A 23,476-nucleotide genomic window follows, 5' to 3' on the forward strand; every position below is an offset into this window, starting at 1 on the left:
TCACCCCTGGCACTTAACCACTGTCTATCCAAAGCTTCCTTTAAAAATAACAGTATCACAGTATGATAAATTTTAGTTCTTTTACAACAAAATAAAAAAGCAAAAAGCAGTAAAAGTGATTAATTATTATGCATTAGAAAGAGGTTACATTACATTTTTCTTTTATTATCAGGTGTATTCCTGTGTTTATATTTAACATGCATGCATGTTCCTTTGTGTAAATCATCATGGAAATAAATGCAGCAAGTTTTTGGAAAGCCTCTAACTTGAAGCGCTCCTGTAGGTCTATAAAAAGCAGTGACAGGGTACATCAGAAGAGGACACCGAATGCAACACTGTGCCCTGTGGTTCTAGCTGGAGCTTAACGGGTCTTTTCATGCTTTAGTGAAAGTAGGCAAAAAAACCCGCAGGTCACAGACCACAATACCGCAGGCCCATGATTGGAGATCAGTGCTTGCCAGCCAACATCTGGCCTTGATTCATTGTCTCGATTAGGAAATCATCGGTGAGACTTTTTATTTAAACACTTCCGGATTAAGATTCACTGCCACCGCAAACTGACAACAGGTCTTCTGAGCCGATTCTGCAGATACTTCAGACGGACTTCAGATGACTGTGAACCGAGTGGCCGCAAGCAAAAAAGTCATTAGTGGAAAAACTATAAACACACTTCTCAGTGGCAAAGGCGCTGCAGAGCGTAATAATGGGGCCCCGCTCAGCGCAACAGAAACTACCGCTGCTGCAAACAAACATGAGTAAGGGCTTGGAAAAGAAAAAAAACTGGTTCAGTGGACTTGTTAAACTAATCTAGGCAGTCCCAGTTTTTCAGTGGGAGCCAAAACTCACACCAGTGCCAAACAATCAGCCACAACCTCAGTTTCATGACTGTTAATATTCAAACTGTCACTGCCATTGATCAGTGGCCATGAGTATTATTCACTGACACTTGGGAAATGGCTACAATTACAGCACTCTAACATGGTGGAGGATCCACTCTTAAGGCACCTCCTCAGTTCAGCGTCACTACTCCCTGTCCAGGATATCCATCCTCATCACCGAAGGAAGGACCACTGCCATGTAGGTGTAAACAGACAGTATAGTAACGAGGTAGCTCTTCTGTGTTGTGCCATCAACTTAGCTAGAGGTTGTTTGGTTTTCCTGATACTCTCTTCATCCTCTCTGGTTGTTTATACACTACTACTGTATTTTGTGCTCTCTTCTCTTTCCCCTCTTTCCCAACCAGTCACAACAGATGGCTGCCCCTCCCCGAGCCCAGGTTTCTTCCTGTTAAGTGGGAGTTTTTCCTTCCCAGTGTCGCCAAGTGCTTGCTTATGGAGATCAAGTGATTTGGGGGGTTTCTTTTTAATATCGTAGGGTCTTTACTTACAATATAAAGCCCCTTGAGTTCAGTTGTTGGTGTAGTGTGTTATTTGGGGGTTGAAAGGCACAGAGATGCTGTGTTTGGAGCTGTTCCGATAATCTTGACACATATGGGATCTCCAGTGGCTTCAACTGAAACTTTACGGTTCATAAACCTGAGACTGAAGAAGACACTCAGATGAGTGATGAAACGTTTGTCCCACTGAAAGCGCTGCATGCAGATGAACAGAATCAACTTTCTGGGATTTCCTTACCTGGATTATTGAGCATGCATCAGGACATAATGTAGGCAGTGTTGTGTAATGATATGGGCCGACACCCATGTGTAAAACTCTTCTCAGCACTTGAACTTGCACTTGAACTCTTTATGTGTAAATTGGTGGGCTTGTTGTTGTACAGTAAAAGGCACGATAAATGCACTTACGAGGGTAATGAACAATGTTCCATGATGTCTAACATCTTCTATACAACGTCCCCACAACATAAGAAATGACGACACTACAGTTTATTGAGAGTAAACATTCACAGACTAACTGGAAAGGTGTTGCATCACATTAGAGTACAGTTCAGGCAACATTGACACAGAGCTTGGCCTACTTAACTTACCCTAGCACATGACAGAGGGCTGACATTTCAACATCAAGAAGGAGCGACATGCCCATTTTTGTTTTGTTATGTCTCTGTATTTTATATTTATGAGATTTACTCTGACACAAAGACATGTTTTGTTTCTAACAAATACCCTCATCAGCTCTTATTTAAGTTGAACTGAACTCTGTAAAAGCTGGACGGGTTAGACGTGTGGCAAAAGCCAATGGAAATATTGATGTACCAATGAAAAGAAGCTGAGAAGGGATCTGCAAAGCTGCCACTAATCGCTGGCAAAAATCATAACAAACTAAAAGGCAAATCTAATTTTTAATGTTAGACACAGTTTCTTATACAATCATGGAAAAAAAAAAAACAAAACACATGATTTTTTGACTGCTGCAAACACTAAATGGTGACATAAAGGGGAGAAAAACTGAGCCAAGTTTATCTCCAGATAAAAATGGTGGCTCGTAAATAGATCTCAACTTGAGATAGAGAAATCTGGACATTATTTAACAATAATCATTATAAAAAGATCTGAACATTTCAATAACTCCCTTGATTAAAATTGTTGAAGGAAACAAATGCATTGAAACGCAATAGCCCTCACTTGGTTTTATGTTTCGATGGAATTTCATTTTATTATGACTTGAAATCCACAATTACACTGAAAAATCAAGCTATGAAGGAGATTTTGCTGCATTACATTTTGTACTGAAGCCCTTGTTTTGTGTTGTGCTATGTTGTAAATCCAGGGCACAATTTTCCTTTACATCGGTGACCTTTCAGCTGTCACTCCCCATTAGGCTCAGCTCGAGCCAAAAAGAGAGCCTTTGGTCAACAACAGAAGCAAAAGCAATTCACCTGTGTGGAAATAACAAATATCTTTCAACAAAATGAGCACAGCTTGGGCTCTGGCAGCCCACAAGTCAAGCTCGACCAGCAATCAGTGCCACAACACATCAGCCGATGCTTCAGCTGAGTTCCTTCTGCACATCCTATTGGCAAAGATCATATCCAATGCCAGTTAAGATGCTTCAGCCTGCATACAAAAACCTACTTTAACTGCACCACCTGTGCTTTAAGCCATTTTACAATCAGTCTGCTGTCATTAATGCCTGCTATGTCACGAGGAGCTCCTGTGGTGCCCTCCATGCCCTTTCATGGTATCCACACGGCCATGCTATCCATACAGGTAGCCATATTCTTTTGTTCATATTAATATCAATAAGGGTATAAGCACACAATAGAAACGGGTCAATGTCAAACTGCATCATTCAAGAATGATCACACAGCCGAATACACACAACCTCAAACATTGTTAGTGAAAACTGGACATTATCCTCCTCGTGAAGGCCAGATTTATTGCAGGATCGTTTTTTTGAGACCTTTCAAGTTTTATCTTTGTATATCTAAACTGTCAAGTGTAGATTTAGAAGTGAATTTGAATCTCCAATGAATTTGTAATTAAAAAACATTTGTTATAAAAGAAGGCTCATGACTATCTGAGTCACTGAAAAGTTCAGGATGAATGGGTAGGTGGAATGGTGTTTCACTGGATGGGTGGATGGATTGAAAAATTGAGCTTTCAAGTTAAATGCCTTTTAACTATTACTGACTAAGGAGATTCTGCCATCTTAGTACTTTTAGACCTCAGCGCTGCATTTAATACCGAGATACATCTTCTCAAAAGCCCTTTTTTCTATTTCATATGCTCCCCCTTGCTCATTTAAAAAAAATTATTTATTATTATTTATTACTTATTATTTCTTTTTGCGTTTCACTTATATGCAGATGACTTGAAGATTTACGTGCCACTCAAACATCAATTCTTCTGAAGGCCCTGCTGCACTGTTTCGGGAGATATTTGGACATGGATGGCTTTAAATGTTCTTAACTTAAATGAACAGAAAGCAGAGGTCAATGTGTTCGGTGCTCCTGACTTTGACCTCAGTCCTTTAAAAATGTTTTTGAAAAAATCCTTTGCAAGGAATCTAGAAGTGTGTAACAACAATCCAAGTTTTGACAAACCTTTGCAGTTGCTTCACCAAAACTGTGAATCAAACTGGCCAACATTGGTACTTCTCTGACATTAGACACCTGAAAACCATTTTTAATGTTTGGCTTCTAAATGTTTGAGTTCAGAGTTCCTTTTATTTGTGTTGTTTTTACTCAGATTTTCTCACTTTATGTTTCCTTTCTTAAAAGCTATCATTTTGTCCTTTGTTTTATGTTATTTGATTTTATTTATTTTTTGTTTTTAATGCAGCACTTTAGTCAACAGCTGCTGATTTTTAAAAGTGGTATATAAACAAACTTGACATGGATGAATGGATGTGTTAATAGGTGATTGCATCACAGATAGCACACGTTTTAGTTTTAGTAGATAATCTTAATAAAAAGCTGCTTACTTCTCTGACAGTGGTTGTGGGTCCAGCAGCGTTCACTGAAGTGCCCATTGAGGGTGGTCGTCTGGCAGGTGGTCTTTCCGACTGCCGCCCCTGGACACACATCGCCACACTCTCTGTCATTCTTGTTGGCCACGATGTAGTTGTCCTCCACCGAGTCCAGGATCTTGGACCAGTCCAGGGTGGAGAGATAGCAGAGATCAGGGTTCTTCTCAATTCTCACAGCTCCTCTGGTGATGTTCATCAAACTGTGAAGGCCGATCTCGCGCAACTGGAGCATCTCAAACACAACCAGGGCATAGTTGAAGAAGAGGTTGTTGCCTCTGATGACCGTCAGGTTGGGGAAGAGTTCACTAAGGCTCTCTAGCCCGTAAACTCTGAAGAGCAACAGATAGTCGGTGATGACTGTCAGCTTGGGGAAACTTATGCCTCTGAAATCCTCAGGCCTGGTCCTGAACATGAGTAGGATCTTCAGGTGGCCTTCAATCACAGTACAATTCTCGAGCGTCCGCAGGTTGGTCACATTGTTGCGGATGTCCTTGCTTGGACAAACTGAAAAGAGAATCAGAAAGACAGAAACATATTCTTTAGAAACTAGTTCTAGTGTCACATACAGAATAATAAACGGTAAATTGGTGGAGAGGTTCAAATGTACAGTACGCCATTAAGAGTGACGAAACTGTGATGCATTTAAGAAAAATGTTTTGGCTCTTGGGTGTGAAGACAAAAAAATTTCTAAGGACAATTAATCTTATGTGTTGTCTGCTCTTCTCAGTGCCGAACGTGCATTACACAAGATGTCTGCTCTGTGCACAGGAAAAACAAGGTCGAAGAAGTAAGACGTGACAGATAGGGGGAAAAATAGATCTCTTGATAATTAGGAGATATTTCTTTCCTGAAGAAAATATGTGGCTATGTCCCTAACTTTGATAAAGACCAGACCATCTTCCTTGTCATTTTGTTTAGCAACCACATATCTGTCTGTGAGCCTCTGTCAAATATGGAGCGCTGTCATCAACGTGAGGCTATGCTCATCCTTGGTTATGCCGAGTTGATTTATGGAGTTGCTTCTGTAACTCAAGACCATAAAAAACATTAGCTAATGCATTAAAAATATTTGTCCTTGGTAATGGCCATGTATTGCACCAGTAGCAGATTTGTGGCTTTGTCAGTGCTCACCCAGACACATGATCCTGTTCGATGAGAAATTCCTTAACTATGCCACCCCGCAGACGGGTTACATGTTTTTCTGTCTACTGTATTGCTGTGACGCAACACGTGAGATTAATGTTAGCCAGAAACTATCATTCGTCTGTCAAGTGTTATTTTGACACCACTGCTTATGTTTAGTCCAAAACTCAACAATATCACAGCTAACCCTAAGAACCACAGCAGTTTCTGGGTATTTTTTTTGAAATCCTGTCACATTTTTACTCACCCTGAACTAAGTTTCCTGACCTGCATATTTATGTAAACAGAACATGCCCAGCTTGAAATAGAAAGAATTCAAAAATAAGGCACGAATTAAAAGTTTTTGGACTTTTGATGACTCTGTCAGGTGTAAGAGTCATGCAGACATAAAATTACTTTTATTACTTGCAGCAGAAATTAATAAATATTAATAAATAAATTGATTTCTTCAGCTTTAGATGAATGTCCAGTGTGTTGCAAGAGCTACAAAAAAAACAGGGAGTTGAGTATAAAGAAAACTAAAGGTAATTTCCTAAAATGCCTTTTTTCAAATCAGCCAAACTCTTAACCTCATGGAAGTGCTATATGGGTCACCCCAGCCTTAGTCATGTTGGAGGTGTGCGGCCTGCTGAGAGTGGACTGCATTTGTTTACCAAAGGGCCAACCGCTGAGCCGGGGACATCAACCAGTCAACCGGTCAGCCGTGTGGAGACGAATGTAACCACTAGGTGTACTTGTCTTTATGGCCGCAGCTCATTTTACACCTTCTGTTGCATAACAGTACAAGACAAGCAGAGCACAAACACAGAGTCCAATCACCGGGAGACTGAACAACAAGCGTTTCACTTTGTAACCTTAACCAGGAAGCTAATTCTCCAGCACTTATCTGGAGTTGAGCCTACAACTCGGAGGCGTGTTTAAAACGGAGCGTAAAATGTTCAAATGAGGGTTTCAGCTGCTGCCCATTAAAAGCAGCTCAGTTTGTTAAAAAGCACATTTCTCTTCTTAAACTACACAAAGATCAGCAGCTCTCCTTGGAGGCACTGCTAAGTTGTAAGCACATATGACGGGCCACAATCCTTTTGCTTTCAGCACATCTACTTCAAATTTAAACTTTTCTCATCAAACTGACTGACAAACTGCCAGCAGCCTACTGTAAATCCATTAGGAAACACATTTACAACTACAAGCTTCTCTCTGTATCATACAAGGCCCCACACACAGTCGAGCAACGCCATTAAAAAGAACAAACAACAGCCGAAGTTTACAATACGAAGGGTCAGTGGCTGTGTAGTCACAGCTAAGGCAGAAAGCAGAGGACTAAAATGAGAAGGGGAATAATCACAGGGCGGCGAGTGCAAGTTCCTATCAGTGTACACTTTCAGCCAGGCCAGTATTTTTAGCACCACATTCCCAATAGAGAATCTAATACACTCCAGTCCTACCGATAGTGGCTCACATTGGAAAGTGGAACATAGCAGCCCTGGTGTGTAAGTGAGGAATTTTGGAGCAGCGGCAGAGAAAGAAACTGTCCGAGCACTCTTCTCTACCTGCGAACAGCAAGTTCAAAAACAAAACTTTGGCAGACAAAAACTAAGGCGGCTTAAATTTAGCTCATGACAACATGTCATGACTGAAACAAGACAAACTGGGACCACTGATGAATTTACATGCTCCCCGTATTGTGGAGAAACAGAGAAACTGGGAGATTTCACAAAGGTTTCTATTGTCAATAGGCCAGCTCCCACTCTCCATACATCCCTTACTCTGAACCAGAGACTGAAAAGACTGCTTTGAGTCATCAATTAGAGTCGTTAGAGGGGCACATTTCTATTCACCACAGCCATCATGTCTCTCGCTGCCTACACCTTTGAGAGAGATGAACTTTATAATTAATCGAATAGGAGCACAATGATAGACACAAAAGAGCAGGCAGAAATGTATTAATAATAACTATAATAATCACAGTGTAAATGTTTTCCCTAAATGAAATTTATGAGCAACAAATCGCATGAAAAGACGAAATAGAATTCTTTTGAGCAACAAATTCTTTTATTATGAAAAACTGGGTCTTTTAACACCATTCATCAGCAGGATAAATAGTTGGTTTTGGCCTCTTTGGGCATTTTATTAATTATCGCTCAAATAACCCAGCCTCCATTTACACGTCCACAATATAATACCGTGTCTGGATTATCTTATCTGGATGAGGGGAAAATGCAGATCATTAGCACTGAAACAACATTCTGATAAGCAGTTAGTTAAACAAATAATCAGCTTCTCAGAGCTGGAGGAGATTTGCTGCTTTCAATGTAAATTATTCACTGTAAGGTGAATATGTTTGAGTTCTGAACATTTGGTACATCAAACGATGAAGAAATATAAAGGACGATTGGAGATTGCGGCTATTTTTCCTTTTTTAGCGCCACGGACCGGTTTATGTCCGACAATATTTTTACGGGCCGGCCTTTAAGGTGTCGTGGATAAATACAACAAAATAAAACCAGTACTGGTACCAAAAAAAAGAAGATTTATTCATAACACACGGGAAAAGACCCAGGGAAACTGAGTTAACGATGAAAACGATTAAAAAAAAGAAACTCTAAAAACCCTGAAAACCATACATTTCACACCCGAGCCTTAACTCTTGTGGCCTGGTACCAAACGACTCACGGACCGGTACGTCGTCCGTGGCCCGCTGGTCAACGGTACTCTCTCCAATCCCAAAATGCAAAGAAAAGCTGGCGCCTGGAAGGGACTTAACTTACAGTGTAAACTTAACAGTTAGGTTGGTTCGAGGTCTGAACACCTTCTCGTGATAAATGAACGACTCTTGAGTTCATCTGGAAAAAAACGAGACCAGCTCCTCTAAAGGGTCCTGGTGCAGTTGTTTTGGTCTGCACCCAAATGCAATTACATCTTCAGAAATGAAGCGCACCAAGCAGGAAAACAAACCAGAGTTCGGTTTAAACGACTAAACAGTGCAGACATGAAACGATGTCCTGTGAATTTCAGATGACCACAAGAGATGGTGTAAAATAGCCGTGTATCCTTTACGTTGCACGCGCAGAGGTCGAGACACAATACCAATAAAGTCACACTTGTGACCTAGGCGACGCAAGCAACCTGACAAATGGATGTGGTGCCCAGCTGAAGTTTGGAAAGAAGATGAAAGTGAGATGCTTGCTGGGTGCCTGGCCCCTTCATTAAGAATGAAATACAAACACCCTTACACCCGGACTGTACTTTCCACATCCAGAAGTCTGCTCGGGTCCGCATGAGGTCAATTTTATCATGGTGAGCACAAGGATCCGTGCCGATGTCCATGTGCTTGCATGTTATTTGTGACCATGTGGACTAGCGGACAGAAAACTTACATAACAATGCACAAATTACACATCTCCAGCTTCCTGTCTGTGTCTGCAACCATATATATACATGGCCCTAAGTGAGCGTGCTGCCTAGGAGGAACACGTAGGTAGGAATGTCTATAACGATACCGGCAGAATTAAGCAATTCTCGATACCCAATTCAATACGTCCATTTCAGAATAACAAAAGAAACGTAATACTTTGGATGTTTTTGAAACTAACTCAACTTGAATTATTTTAAAATCAAATGGTACCATATGTATTGGTTCTGGTGACATCCCTACATTTAGGCAGCACATATGACTCACAACTCCAGTGACTAGCTGTGAATTAACTGGACTCTATTACTCTCGCACAAACCAGTGCAATCCGACGTCACAGACTTTGTACTAATATCCAACACAACTTGTGCACCACCAGGTAGAAAATGGCTGCAGTGCATGTGTGAAGGGGGGCTATAGACCATATGATAAGTTGCAGCCCAACAATTATTTTCAAAGCTGATAATTAAGCAGATTATTATTTGTCATTGTTTAATAATTTTATACATAAAACTTTTTTTTTTAAAGCCAACTGGTCTGGAACTCAACCTTATGTCAATATCACCCAGTTTTCCAGACATGGATTCATGCAGCGTTCCTTTTACCCCTTTTACCTCAGAATCTGGATATTGGAGCTGGGAGTGACGTCATTCCCAAGTTGACTGCATTCCAGTAGTAGCAGATGGAAAAGCAGCCTTTGTTGTGCTCCCTAGCAAGGTAAAGCCATTCACCCATCATTAGCAATACAGCACAATGCCTGGTTTTATTGCGCTTAAAAACATCGCTGCAGCACATCCGCGTGCTTGTGTATAGCTTATATACTGAGTGCTGGATCGCTGCCTGCTAGTGAGTTGCAAATACACAGCAGCGGTAATACAAATTACAAGTTTTACAGTTTTACTTGTGTTTAAGAAGTCAGGGTTGGTGGGGCTTTTCTGACTTTCAGAGTGCGCAATCCAACTTAAGGGTTGGACAATGTGAAAGAAATCTCACATCAGAACACAAGCAGATTAATTCTCCCTTAACCAGCTCATCGACTAATCGCTCTAAAAGCTCTACGGCACATTATTGCACTCAGATTCATTGGGTGATGTTTGAAGGTGGTCTGCTTCACGATGTAATCAGTCTGTAATAAAAGTCAATCAGGCAAAAAGGAAATCCATAGAGGTTGATCACATTTGAGAGAAAAACAAAATCTACCCACAAGCTCCAACAGTGTGACCCAATTCTATATAATAATGAAGCCATACAGCAAACAAGACCACACAATTAATTTCATGAGTAAGTGCAGACACAGTGAAGATGTTACCGTCCTCATAATTAATCCACACAGTTAGCAGATTGTGAATGCCTCGTGTAAATCCCGCCTAGGTCACAAGTTGCACTTTAATTTGAATCAACATGCACTAATCCAGCGGTCCCCAACCTTTTTTGCGCCACGGACCAGTTTATGCCCGACAATATTTTCACGGACCGGCCTTTAAGGTGTCGCGGATAAATACAACAAAATAAAACTAGTACCGGTACCGAAAAAAAGAAAATTTATTCATAACACACGTGAAAAGACCCAGGAAAACCGAGTAAACGATAAAAACGATAACAAAATAACGCTGAAAACTGATAAAAACCCTGAAAACTATACATTTCACACCTGAGCCTCAACTCTCGTGGCCCGGTACCAAACGACTCACGGACCGGTACCGGTCCGAGGCCCGGGGGTTGGGGACCGCTGCACTAATCTATAGCTCACTGAAGCTTTAATGCAGAACACAAATCGTGTGCATACGTGAACCAAAAGGAGTCAATGCTGCACAGTCTGAGCGCCACAATCTGTCCACTTTGTGCTCAGTGGCACTACGTACAAAACCGCAGTCCTTTCACTACAGCTGCAAGCATCAACAGGCACAGACGGCTTCTGATGTAGAGAAGGAAGTGGATGGGGGGGTTCGGGCTGTTAGGCTGATGGTGTATATTATCACTGAGCCTTAATAAGCATGCAGGAGCGCAAGCACTCAGTGATTGCAACACTTCCCTTTTCTAAGTTTCACTGTTGTGTTGTTTTCTCAAACAGGGCTACAACTAACTGAAGATTCACAAACTGGCACGTGATGTGATCCTCTTTAAGACGGGTTTTAAAACCTCAAAGTGAAAATGAAAAATTGTAAATTAATTGTAAAAATAAGGTTTCATTTATCTAACATTGTGCTCAAAACTATTCTAAGAATTACTTCAACTAAATGTTGTATTTATTAAAAAAAACATCTAACTATCTGCTATGGAGAGCTCCTGAGCACCAATTACAGCTCAGAAGTTTATCATTTTTCAATTGTGCAAGGTCAGATATTACAACAGCCAGAAAGTGACATTACTACGACTCTGAAGACATGCAACTTTGTTCAGAAATTGGTCAAGAGTCAAAGTCATCCTCCGCAGTGTAGAATCTTTTACAAGAGTCCAGAAAGCAGGCGTGGGTTGAGAGTTTAATCATCAAATATGTCAGCAACTGGGAACCACAGCACATTAACGATACAGTGCAAAAAACAAGGAAAACGTTAAAACCAAAGAAATCAGGCCTCAGTCTTTAAATAGAGTGAAACTGAGTAAAACAGAGAGCCCGACCACACCACAAAGTTCCCCCTTGGGATTGTGTGATTTGTATACTGTGGCTGTGGACCAAAGATCATTTAGTACCCACTCAGCGGCACTCACACATTATTCTCTCTGCTGGTTAGCAATACAACCCCCTTTTTATGTAAAAATATAAATCACAAACCTATTATTTGTCCTTCATTTTAAATTTGGGGCGCCTGTTACTTTGCAAAACTGCTGACACAGTGCAGTAGCAGCCAAAACAGCTAATGTCACTACTGGCTTCAACCACCGGGATTCATAAGAGCCTTTTAAAAAAATACACAGAGTTCATACAAACAGCACGAGCACCGAGGTAATTATTACCTCTGAAGTGTGACAGCACGCTAACAAGCATATTTTCTTTAAACAAGGCCACACTGTCAAGGGTAAAGATCAGAAACTACAAGGTTTCACCGTCAGCATGAGTGGATAAAACGAATGAGTGCAGGTGTGTCAGATTACCGTTTTCAAGCGGTGCATAAATTTCAAACCTGAACGTGCCAACAAGGATTACAGAGCCATTGTTTCGGGTGACAAATGCAAAAATCACACTATTGTATACATGTCAACTGCACTTGTGACTTTGGTACTTGAGGGCACAGTGGCAGCTTGTGTGTAGTGTTTTTGAAGAGGTGGCGGGGGGAAGGGACAGTTTCATCGCCCTACAATTGCTCTTCTTGTCGGGTGGCGTAAATCAAGGGCGCCAGGTTGCTGGATCGCTGCCTGATTTTTTGACCAAAGTGGTGCTTGACAACAGGGTGCCGGTGGCTTCATGGCGAGCTCCGGCTGTTTAACGCTCTTAAGGTGATATGTTATCATGGCACAACAATAACACGACTCGACCACCTGAGCCCTTGAAGCGCGACGTAAGGGGACATAAGATAGAAGCAGCTCATGCTTTTATATATTTTATATTTAATAATATATTTTTAAATTTAACCCCATCTATTAGACTGCTGTGATAAGACCCTGAATATTTATATATTGATTTATTGATTTATTTGTACTCCAAGTGCTGGAACAGACTGATGTATGGCCTTATTTTTTCACACTCTTTTTTGTTCCCTTTGCTTTGGTTGATGTCGTCTTTACTAAAACCAAAGTAGCGTCCAAATAACAGCAAAAAAACCCATTTTTATTTGGTACAAACTGCGCAGTTGGCTCAGTGTTTGACATTTCCTCCATGATGTCTTCATGTCACAGACGGGGGAGTCACAGAACAGTCATGTGACAGCACACACAGTATATTTTAAAGGTGACAGTACATAATTTGGGGAAGTACTAACAGAATTTAACAACAGAGCAGGATTACACATATTAGAGGTTCTGAAAGTCGGTTGTTTTTTTAAATTAGAATTAACTAGTCTGTTTTTTTCCCCCTGATGTTAAAACACAACCCCAAACTAAGCACCTGTTTCTGTTGCCCTCGTTTGGAGAAAAAACTGTTCAGTGAAGTAAACTATGTTAACAAACAACTTTGCATAAATTTCTACCTGCAGGCTTATTTTGTTTGAATTTTTGTTGTTTTTTTTCTACATTATTTGCTTTCAGAATCGTAAACTTCTGGCACTTTAAGTCATATTTCCAGTTTCTTGGATGTATGTATTGGCAATTACTCTTCTTGGTGACTTGCACTGTCACATCAGTAAAGAAGATGACACTTATAAATGACTTAAGCTGATGTTTATCACATCAGTTCTGCAGTCGCCAAATGTTCAAAGTGTGAATGTAAAAAAAACAAAAACAAAATCTTTCTAATCGATCAGTGGTACTTTTTACAGGGTCCAGCTAAAAGCATAAAATACACAATGTTTACCAAAAATGGTGACGGCTTCAACATTTTCAATTGATGTTTAGTAAATGAAATCAATTCACAGTGAATATGAAGTTTCCATTATTAAGTGAATTTTTCCATCAAGCTGAGCTGGGCAGCGAAAAACAAGTAGCTCAAAAGATTTTCTGACTTCAACACTGGTCAGTGCAGCTTATGAAATCGAGCAGTGTGGGGCCCAGGTTCCACTCTTCCCGTCTGTGGTTCACCCTTAAGTCTGAGAGGAGCGAGAGGGGGGCTGCACGGCAATTACACAACTTGCTTCAGATTTATATCTTAAAATTCTCGCTCAGCCTGACTTGATGGCATCGCTCCAAACGCTCCTCATTTAAATCTGATGAAAGGCAAGAGACTCTGCGCTTTTTCTTTTTATCCGATTGCCTCTTACGTCAAACCAATGCCATATAGTGAAGCAGTATGAGTGTCAAAGCTACCTGGGGCTGTGCACACACTGTATAAATGTCATAATGTACATACACGGGAGGGGCTTCTGTTTATCTGTTCATCTGAAAATGTGTTTGTGTGCTTCTGTCACAGAACTGTACCAAAAAGCAGAGCATTTTCTCTTAGATATTACAGTAATTAAACAGGATTAAAAGTGATGAGTACAAAATCATTTTTACTTTGCAACCGCGCACAAAATTGACCATCAAATGAACCTACAGGCAAACATTTTTGTAAACAACTTGAGGAAAACTGGTTAGCTTGCCAGTTTACATCGGACTTTTGAAGATCATATTAAAAAAGGCATTTACACCACATTTAAAGTCTGATTTTAACATTAAAGTCATTTTAAAAATCCACACTTCGGGAGTAATTTCACTGTATAAAACTCAAAAAGTATTGACAGATGCACCAAACACGAGCCAATATTCTTCCACCAAAGCATTATTTCAACAAGTTATTCTGGCTGGCCAATAAGGAAACAACCCAAGAGTTATTTGCAGATTAAAAAAAAGGTTTTAAAATTTTTCTTCTGACCTATAAATCAAAGATAACCTGGAATGAATCATCTGCTCTGATAAAAACTGAACTTCCTGGTATATGGGGCAATGACTGATCTCTGCCAGATCACTGCTCTGCTGTGCAGACATCTTTAAAAATGTCCCACACCTTTTCTTAGTAATATTACCCTTATAATAAAGATTCCCACAGTGGAAAACTGTCAGTTTGCAGAGTCACTGCAAATGCCGTTCATTCATTCTTATCACCAGGGTGTAGAAGGGATTGTGAGGGGCTTTAAAGAGGGCTTATTGTCACATTCCTGCACAGAGCAGAGCAACAAGCCAAGCTTAAGCATCTACAATAACAACCAATTAATTCCACTAAATTCTCAGACTACTTACTTAATTTGTTTACAGTTAGTGCAGACTCACACAGCCGATAACTGCTAACCTTTGTCCCTTCAATGCAGGGGCTGTCTACAGCACTGCTGCTGCAGCCTGCGTGCTTTTTATCAACTCACCATCACTAACAAAACAAGAGAAAAAAAACAGTATGGCAATATTGCAGCAGGGTATCCGACTAATCAGCGGGATGTTTGCTTCATTTAAGAGTAAAACCGTAATAATAATAATAGTGATTTACTGTGTTTTTGGATGTTCATATAATAACTACAGCAGCTACTACGTGGGTGTAAATATCTGTAGATAAAGAAAACCTGATAAGTCACTTATGAAATCGATCAACCATTATCTTGGCACTATTAAAATATGTGTAAAGATTTGTTTGATTGCTTTCGTTAACCCAATCACTGCAACTGAGGAGAATTTTCGCAGCACTTGGCTGTCATTTTTTAATTTTTTAATCAAGCGTAATTTCAATCTGTGCGTTTTCCGCTCTTTTTCGCAAAAAAACTAATGTGTTCTCTCAGGGTAGAAAACAGGCATCTGCACAGCACAAACAGCTACTTACTCTAAGTTTCACACAGTTTTTAAAAAGAGCTTAACATGAAATGTGAAAATTGGTGTTACTTACTCTCTGCACTCGCTTGGTGACAGCTCATCATAAAGCAGACTGCGGTCAAAACAAACCCCAAACGCAAAGTCCGGAGCCACATATCTGACACCATGCAGCGCTTACTCCCGGTCGAAAATCAGAAAAATATAAAAAGAAAAACCTCCCGACGAGCAGGACAGCTCGGACTTGAGAGAGAGAGAAGTACCTTCAGGAAACTGGTTTTGTTTTGCGGCGTGGGCCAACAGGTAAACAAAAATAAATAATAGACATCCCGGAAGATGGGCGGAGGAACGACTCCAACGTGTTCAGTCAAACACAAGCTAGCAGTGCTGCTGCTGCTAAAGTTAGCCACCTCACTGTGGGGCGGGGGGCGCCACCATCAACAAACGCCAACACAGGGCGTGGGTGCTCTTTTATGACTTTAAGTGCTTTTTGGTTGTTATTCTGGCCCAGCTGAGTGTGTCAGTGTCGGTGAAAAAAAAAAGTGCAAAAACGGGCTCGCTAGCCGAGAAGAAGCTGGTTAGCGCTGGTGCTACAGTTGAGCTAGCTAGCCTGGCTCCTGCTCCACTCCAGCTCAGGCCACAAGCGAAGTTTGCGCCGCTTTTCAGCAGCCCACTCAGTTAATTTTAACTTCACCAAATGCGACGCGTGGCCACTCGGCTGTAATGCATTTCATCCTCAAAAAATAGAAATGATGCATGCACGAAAATCTTAATAAAAGCGAGCTTTAGTGTGATTAAGAGGGATTTTTTAAAAATAGGGGAGTCGTTTGCTGCTGACTCGATGGTTGTGGCATGCGTGGCGTAACGTTAGCGTGAAAAAAAGAGGGAGCGAGATAGATAGACAGAAAAAAAGAAGAAAAAATCCCGTCAAGTCCCACAGCGAGCAAAAAACAGCCCAGTTTTCATGTTTGTGTTGTGAATTTTGTCGGCTTGGCTGGAAAACTTCCTCCACAGTCCGTGTAGATATTTCAGCAACACCTCCGCTCTCTGAAAGGCTGACAGCGCAGACTTCGTCGCAGCTCAGAAGCAGAAGCACCACTCTCCTTTTTTGTTTTTGTTTGGGAATTTAAAAAAAGAAAAGAAATTCACATACACGCTCCAACTTGTGCTCAGTGCACTGCACGGCGGCCCGCTACGGTCAAAAGTGTGTATCTAAACGAGAGGAAAGTAGGTTTATCGGAGTTTATAGTTGTTTTTTTCCTTTTCTTCTTCTTCCACACACAGAGGTAGGTTGTAGAGTCTCCTGTAGGATCCCCTTCTTCCCAGCCCCTCCGCCAGTAAACAAACCCTGCCAGTGAGCCAGATGGGCTTGAGGGGAAATACGGACTGGAGCTTATTGGATTACACAACAAACTGATCCTACTGTCAGCCGGTAACGCGTTAGAAAGTAACACAGTTATTCCTGCGATTAATTTGCAACAAGGAGAAGTTTACATCGAAGACTGCTTTAGATTTACTGCCGCGTCACTCGATTTGAAACGTACTTAGAACTTTAAATGTACGACTACAGACGAAATAATCGGTCAAATGATCGATATAAAATTCATCAAAAACTCCCAATTAATCTTTAAATTATTAATTTTTGTATGTTTGTGGTTGTTGTGAATTTGAAAACAATAATCATTTACACTTTATGAAATTTAAAGACCTAAATATTAATGATTAGCTAAAAAATAATCATTCAAGTTGCTGCCTAAATAAATTACTTTACCATTTTAACATTTAGAGTTATTCCTTAAATATCACTATTACTAACTCCTAATACTAATACTATTACTAATAATAATAATAACAGTAATAATACATATCTAAACAAGCATCTCTTAAAATATTTTTCTTTTCAGGTTCAATTTAACTTTATTTGAGTAGACAGGGTACTTTGTAATTCTAAAAATAAATTATTATTATTATTATTATAATTATTATTATTAGAGCCTTGTGAAAATTAATTAAAGGAAAAACAACAGTTTTGCCAGTAAGCATAATCACTTTGCACTTTTATGTGCATCTCACAATTAAAAATATTTAAATAAGCAATATTTACTAGTTAACTATATTTATACATATTATTTATTTATATATATATATATATATATATTCATATATATATATTCTGACTTGAAGGAATACACATTTTATGGGTTTATTACACACACATAAAAAAAGAAAGACAATAAACCAAAGAGCATTTGTTTTCCATAACAGACATCACACAGGAAACACCCAAATAAGGAACAGAGACCTCCAAAAAAGGCCAGATAACCTCCGGAAGTAAACATTATTCAGTTCACGAGGTTACTGATCACATACAGTGAAACATAAAGTACTGTAATCTCCTGATTTGAAACCAGACTAAATTAGGTGCACGCTGTGTGTACAGACCCACATTCTTTGTAAATTTATGAACCGAACAAGCAATATTGTTGTGTAGTAGCAGACAAAGTGTTCCTTTAAAATGACACTGATGTGATTATGGGTTAGTGGTGAAATAAGATGGATATTTACTAAAGTTGTAAACACTGTGCTGCCAGTAACAACCCAAAGAAGTCAGTCAAACGTGAGGCGAATTATCAGGTAGATAAATGAGTAGTAATGTGATTATCATAAAACAAGGCAATGCCCATGACTTTTATCAAATGCATCATTTACAATTTTTGTTTATTGTTTTTTAATTACTGTTTTTATCAGGTTATTAAAAACATTGAAGTGAACTCAAATTGTGCATTTTCCACCAACTTCAATCCTCTGTTAAACAGAGGATATCTGGACTTCCTTTTCCCCTCATGAAGTTTAACTTGTTTAACTTGTTTTGCGCAATTTTACTGTTATAGTTAGTAATTCAAACTGTAAACCACTGTTTACAAAAAGATCAGCTGACATGGGCGTATTCAGAATGAGCTGCAGAACCTTTTAAAATTATAATAAGCATTCCAACATCTTAAGGTGGGTGCATTTTCACAGCTGAGCCTGTGATTTGGGATGTTGGACTTTGTATGTAATCACAGATCCCCGGTTTGAGCCCGGAAGGACACACAACACCAGCCGGGCTCAAACCCAGATAAATGGGAGGGTTGCGTGAGGAAGAGCATCCGGCATAAAAAAAAAAATTTAAAAAATCTGCACCTAATCATGAAGATCTATCGTCTGTGGCAGGTCACTGGGAAATAAGGAAGCAGCTGAAAGTACCTGTCATGTAATCACAGTGTGTTACGTTTAAAATGAATTGACGGGCCCACAGTGGCTCCTCAATTAAAATATTTTCAGATAAAAAGTCAAGATTTCCACGTTCACATAATCTATACACGGGAGAGAAACTAATTTGGAGGATTTGTGCATTAATTAATTTAGTTGTTTCCTTCCCTCCAGTTTAATCCAGGATCACATGCTGTTAAGGAAAGAGCCAATCACAAAAAACCTTCCTTAATTTTCTTCCTGCCGGTAACTGTCTGGCTCTTCTCTAAATAGACTAAGATTCTCTGTTATTTAGGAAACCGAGGGAGAAACAGTGAGGAAGGAAAATCGGTTTGCAATCCAGCCATTGTTTGAAAACAGAACTTGATTCTCCCTTTGATCCTGCGATGTTCTCACACTCGCAAAAACACCAGGATTACGTATTTCACACCGTCTTCACAACTGAACTCTCACGGGCTGAAAATATCCGAGACTGTTCTTCCTGAAAACTTTTTTTATTCTTTTCCTTTTTAAAAAAAAAAAACCCACAATGCCATCTTAATCGTCACCGCCAATTCACTACCTGTTTACATCCTCCATCAAAGCTTGTTTGTTGCAAGATAATCATATCCTGTTGTTTGTCTAGCTAAAATAAACCTTACTGGAATAATCAGAGCTGCTCCTCCAGGATTTCTGTTTGTCCCATGTCCCTGACAGACGCTCGGTTTACTCTGAAATACCCTCTGGTTGGCATTTATCTGTAAATCACTGCAGGCCGTAGGAATGACCACCAACACCATCTCCTGTTGATGTAGGCATTGATTCAATGGGAAAGTGACCACTTATGGGAAAAACAGGAGGTATTTGCCACAGCGTGTAATGAAAGGTAAACTCAGAGTGTCTCATGTGCACAACAACATGCCTGAAATGGCGAAAGCTGCGGGGTCAAGAGGTGATGGTCGCCGTCGCCTTCCCACAAGCACAAGTGAGATAAAGCTTACCAGTAATTTGTCTGCAGGACTTTTATGCAATGCAGGGATGTGCAGGATTGCAAATGAAATAGAAGAGAATTGCAGCAGTGTGAATTTTATATCCTGAGCCTAATCCCATGTGGAGTGTGCAGCTCGTAGGAGTGAGATGTCCTGATGAGATTAGAAAGTATAGTAAGTGGTTGGATAAATCCATGTCCCACTTCCCATTCATGAGCTACCCTCTGGTTTATTTTTGGCTCTCACAACGTCTCATAACGTAGGAAGAAAAGGTTAGATTTTCACTTTTCCTCATATATTGTGCTTCTAGCGGGGCAGAAGAAGACACATCCTAAACGTTTGTCAAATCAAGCAACATTAAAAAATACTTTTATCAATCTTTTAAAATTCTTTAAGGGTCTTACAGTAAAGCGTAGTGGTTAGGTTATTAATGTTAGCATGAGTGGTTGTCTCCACGTGTTAGCCCAGCAACAGACTGAGAGCTGGGATAGTCTTCAGCCCTTCCGTGACCCTGGATTGGTTAAGCACCAGAAAAGAGATGGATGGATGAATAACAAAACAATAAAAGGAGATAATAATCGCAAATTAAAAGCAAAAACACAAACATATTATAAATGTTCTTATATCTTACTTATGTTACTTATTGTTGAAAAGTTATCCACCTCCATCATTACTGAAGGTCTCCTGAATTTCAATATGATAAACTGCAAAGTTTAAAATACCTTCCTGATGAAGAACTAGAACCTGACTGATGTGAGATCTTTAAGACCAATACCGATATTTGATGAGCTGAAAATCCGATGTAGCAGACAATACTTTTTTCCTTTCAGACACATGAACTATGTATAGATTTTCTAAACAGTTATTGTATGTTATTGTATGAGTCTTTATTCAGATATTACCTACTAAGATTGTCACAACTAATCGTGGATTTCCAAACACGTGTTTCTAAGAGGGACACTGCAGGACTACCCTCTAGTGATTAAACTATGAAACATCTACACTTTTAATGTGGCTGAAGGGTGTTTCTCCTGTCTCGTCTTTACTTTTTACATTTTCATTTGTCAGCCGATACCAATAAATCAATAAATCTCCACCCACTGATGTATTAGTCAGGCTCTATGTAGGGCATTTTGTCTCTAGTTTAACCATTTTGATCAAAGCAGATTATGTACCCTACTCTGCTACTTTGACCAGATTAGGGTCATTATGTCTCAGAACTATTGATGTGTAATTAAGGCCAAGAAACAATGACGCAAGCACATGATTTGAATGCTGCTGCTGGGGACCAAAATGTTTGTTTTTGTGCCCCAAGCATTCTGACAGACTCCTTAATCATGACCTCTGTGGTCATGCCAGTGTACTGAGAGTGGGTCAGTGTACCTGAAACTCTTTCAGGTAGACAGTGGGTCAAGGTTGGAAACAGTCTTTTAACAGGGCGGAGTTTAAACCCAAATAGACTTTAAGAACTGATATCTGATTGAGGATTGATGCTAACACTTAAAGGAGAAGAATACTAATATGTTGCAGCAACAACTGCAATCAAAGGTTTGCAATAATTGGCACAAAGTCTTTCACATCACTGTGGATGATTTTAGACCTCTCTTCTTTGTAGAATTGTTTTATTTAAGCCACATTGGATAGTTTTCAATCATAAACTGTTTAAGGTCATTTCAAAAAATCTCAATCTGATTTAAGTCCAAAATTTGACCGGACACTTCCAAAAACTTCATTTTATGTAATTTTAATTTCTGAGCCATTAGGGGGGGACTTGATGGTGTATTTTGGATCACTGTCCACCTCAAACTGTGTAAGCTTGAGCTTCAGGGCACCAACTAATGCCTCCTTCAGGATTTTTGGTAAAGAGCAGTTCACAGTTCCTCAATTATAACAAGCTGTCTCGGTTCTGGAGCAGCAAAGCCGCCCAGGACCATCACACTACCACCACCCTGTTCCAGTGTGTATGGCTTTCTTTTAATGAAATGCTGTGTTAGTCTTATGCCAGATGTGACGAGACCCAAGCCTTCAAAAAGGTTCAGCTTCTGTGTCATCAGTCCACAGAATATTTTCCCAGAACTCTTTTGGATCATCAGGATGTTTTTCTGGTAAATGTGAGACGAGCCTTTGTGTTCTTTTTCGGTCAGCAGTGTTTTTCGTGCTTTTCTCCTTGAAACTCTCCTATAGATGAGATTTTTGCCCAGTCTCGTTCTTATTGTTGACCTTAACTGAGACAAGTGAGGCCTGCAGTTCTTTAGATGTTGTTCTGGCTTCTTTTCTGACCTCCTGCACGAGTCGTCCATGCGCTCTTGGAGTAATTTTGGTGTGCTGGTCACTCCTCGGAAGGTTCTCTACAGTTCCAAGTTTTCTCCATGTGCGCTTATGGACTCTCATTGTGGTTCATTGGAGTCCCAAAATCTTAGAAATTGTTTTGCAACCCTTTCCAGACTGATAGATGTCAATGACTTTATTTCTCATCTGTTATTGAGAGTTTTTTGTAGACAAAGCCAAAAATATAAAGTGTGATTCAGTTTTTTTTCCAAGTTATAAGAAAATCCTCTGATCTGACATCTTAAAGAAAAAAATGCATGATGCTGAACCTGTCCAACAAGCCTGCACAAACATTTTCATGGGTTTTTCCTGTGGTTACCTTTCCTTTCTTAGGGTTATGTCAATCTATTAGCTGAGAGTTGTAAACAAGAAGTCTGCTTAAAGTCCATTACTGTGCAAAAATAATCAAACAGGCTAACAGATAGTGACCAAGCAAGTGTCAGCAAGCTTAAAATAATACTGTTCACAAATTAATGGAAGCAAATCGCTGCATTAAAAATGAAAAAACTCAAATGTGAAAATCTAATTAAAGCTCCACTGAGTCCATCAAGATACTGCAATTATTTCACGAAGACACGAGTTTTACTCCAGTTTTTTTTAACAATAATATTTATATAAAAGTAATTTTGCTGAGACTCTTGAACAACTCCCCGACTGCGGTGTGGTAATACCAACTGTGGCAGGAACTTTTCTTTTTGTGGCATCTTTTAAGGAAACTTCAGCATCCGATATTTACATGCTGGCTGTCGAAAAGCATGGCTTTCACAGGCTTTCATTGTCTGCAAATCAGACCCGGAAGACAAAACAATAAGCAAACACGTATTACTGGAAAGGACGGTGAGTTTGGCACACGCTTCAAAAAAGGCTGCTGATTGGCTGTAAGAACAGACACAGGACACAGAACACAATAAGAATCTGAACACTTAATGTTCTCTCTAAGTAATTATCTAAAATAAAAACCACTATGAGAAAAATAAAGCATTTATAAACCCAACAAGCACAGATTGGTGCTTGTTGGGTTACTTACTACTGGCTCTGTTATGGGATTAAAAAAAGGGACTGATTATCTTCACCAGCTGGTTTTTCTGACTGCTGTTTGGTGGGGGTTGATCAGATATTTATTTATTATTTGCTAGCTTATTTTTTATTTGCCAGCCACCTACTGGAGCTTCCTCATTATGCCGGGGTTGCAACATGGGACTAAATCGTACAGTAAACAGTAAACACTTACTACCCTCAGGACTGGACTTCTTTCTGCCTAATTAACCGTTATTGGAACCGACTACAGCCAGCCCAAGTAATTAAAATGTAATTATGTCAGCCCGATGCTGTGTGTGCTTGAACATTTTGTTTTGCTTCCTGTGATGTTTGTAAAGTTGTGACTCCTGCTGTGTCTGTATTTTGTTAATCTGTGTGTCTGATCAGTCATTAAAAGCGAAAAACTGTCCACATCAAATAACTGACATTTAAATTATATTTGTTTATATATTTTTTTCCATATATTTTTATTGAAATTTTTTATAGTACAATACAAACAAATGTTGAACACCCTCACATTCACACACCCATCCATACATCAAACC

At 39.7% G+C, this 23,476-nt stretch overlaps 1 protein-coding gene across 1 annotated transcript in view; it reads right to left on the reverse strand.

Annotated features, from left to right (window-relative positions):
• Positions 1-16,701, reverse strand: part of insra (insulin receptor a) — a 54,409-nt gene extending 37,708 nt beyond the window's left edge. Inside the window, exons 1-2 of the mRNA XM_084911926.1 lie at positions 15,422-16,701; positions 4,383-4,931 (exon numbers count right to left, since the gene is read on the reverse strand). Of these exons, the coding sequence (XP_084768052.1) occupies positions 4,383-4,931; positions 15,422-15,515 (643 nt within the window). The 5' untranslated portion in view covers positions 15,516-16,701. The remainder of the gene's footprint in view (positions 1-4,382; positions 4,932-15,421) is intronic.
• Positions 16,702-23,476: the final 6,775 nt, after the last annotated feature.

The sequence above is a fragment of the Perissodus microlepis genome, chromosome 18 (assembly GCF_051167445.1).
Source record: "Perissodus microlepis isolate ML-2025 ecotype Zambia chromosome 18, ASM5116744v1, whole genome shotgun sequence".
Lineage (NCBI taxonomy): Eukaryota > Metazoa > Chordata > Actinopteri > Cichliformes > Cichlidae > Perissodus > Perissodus microlepis.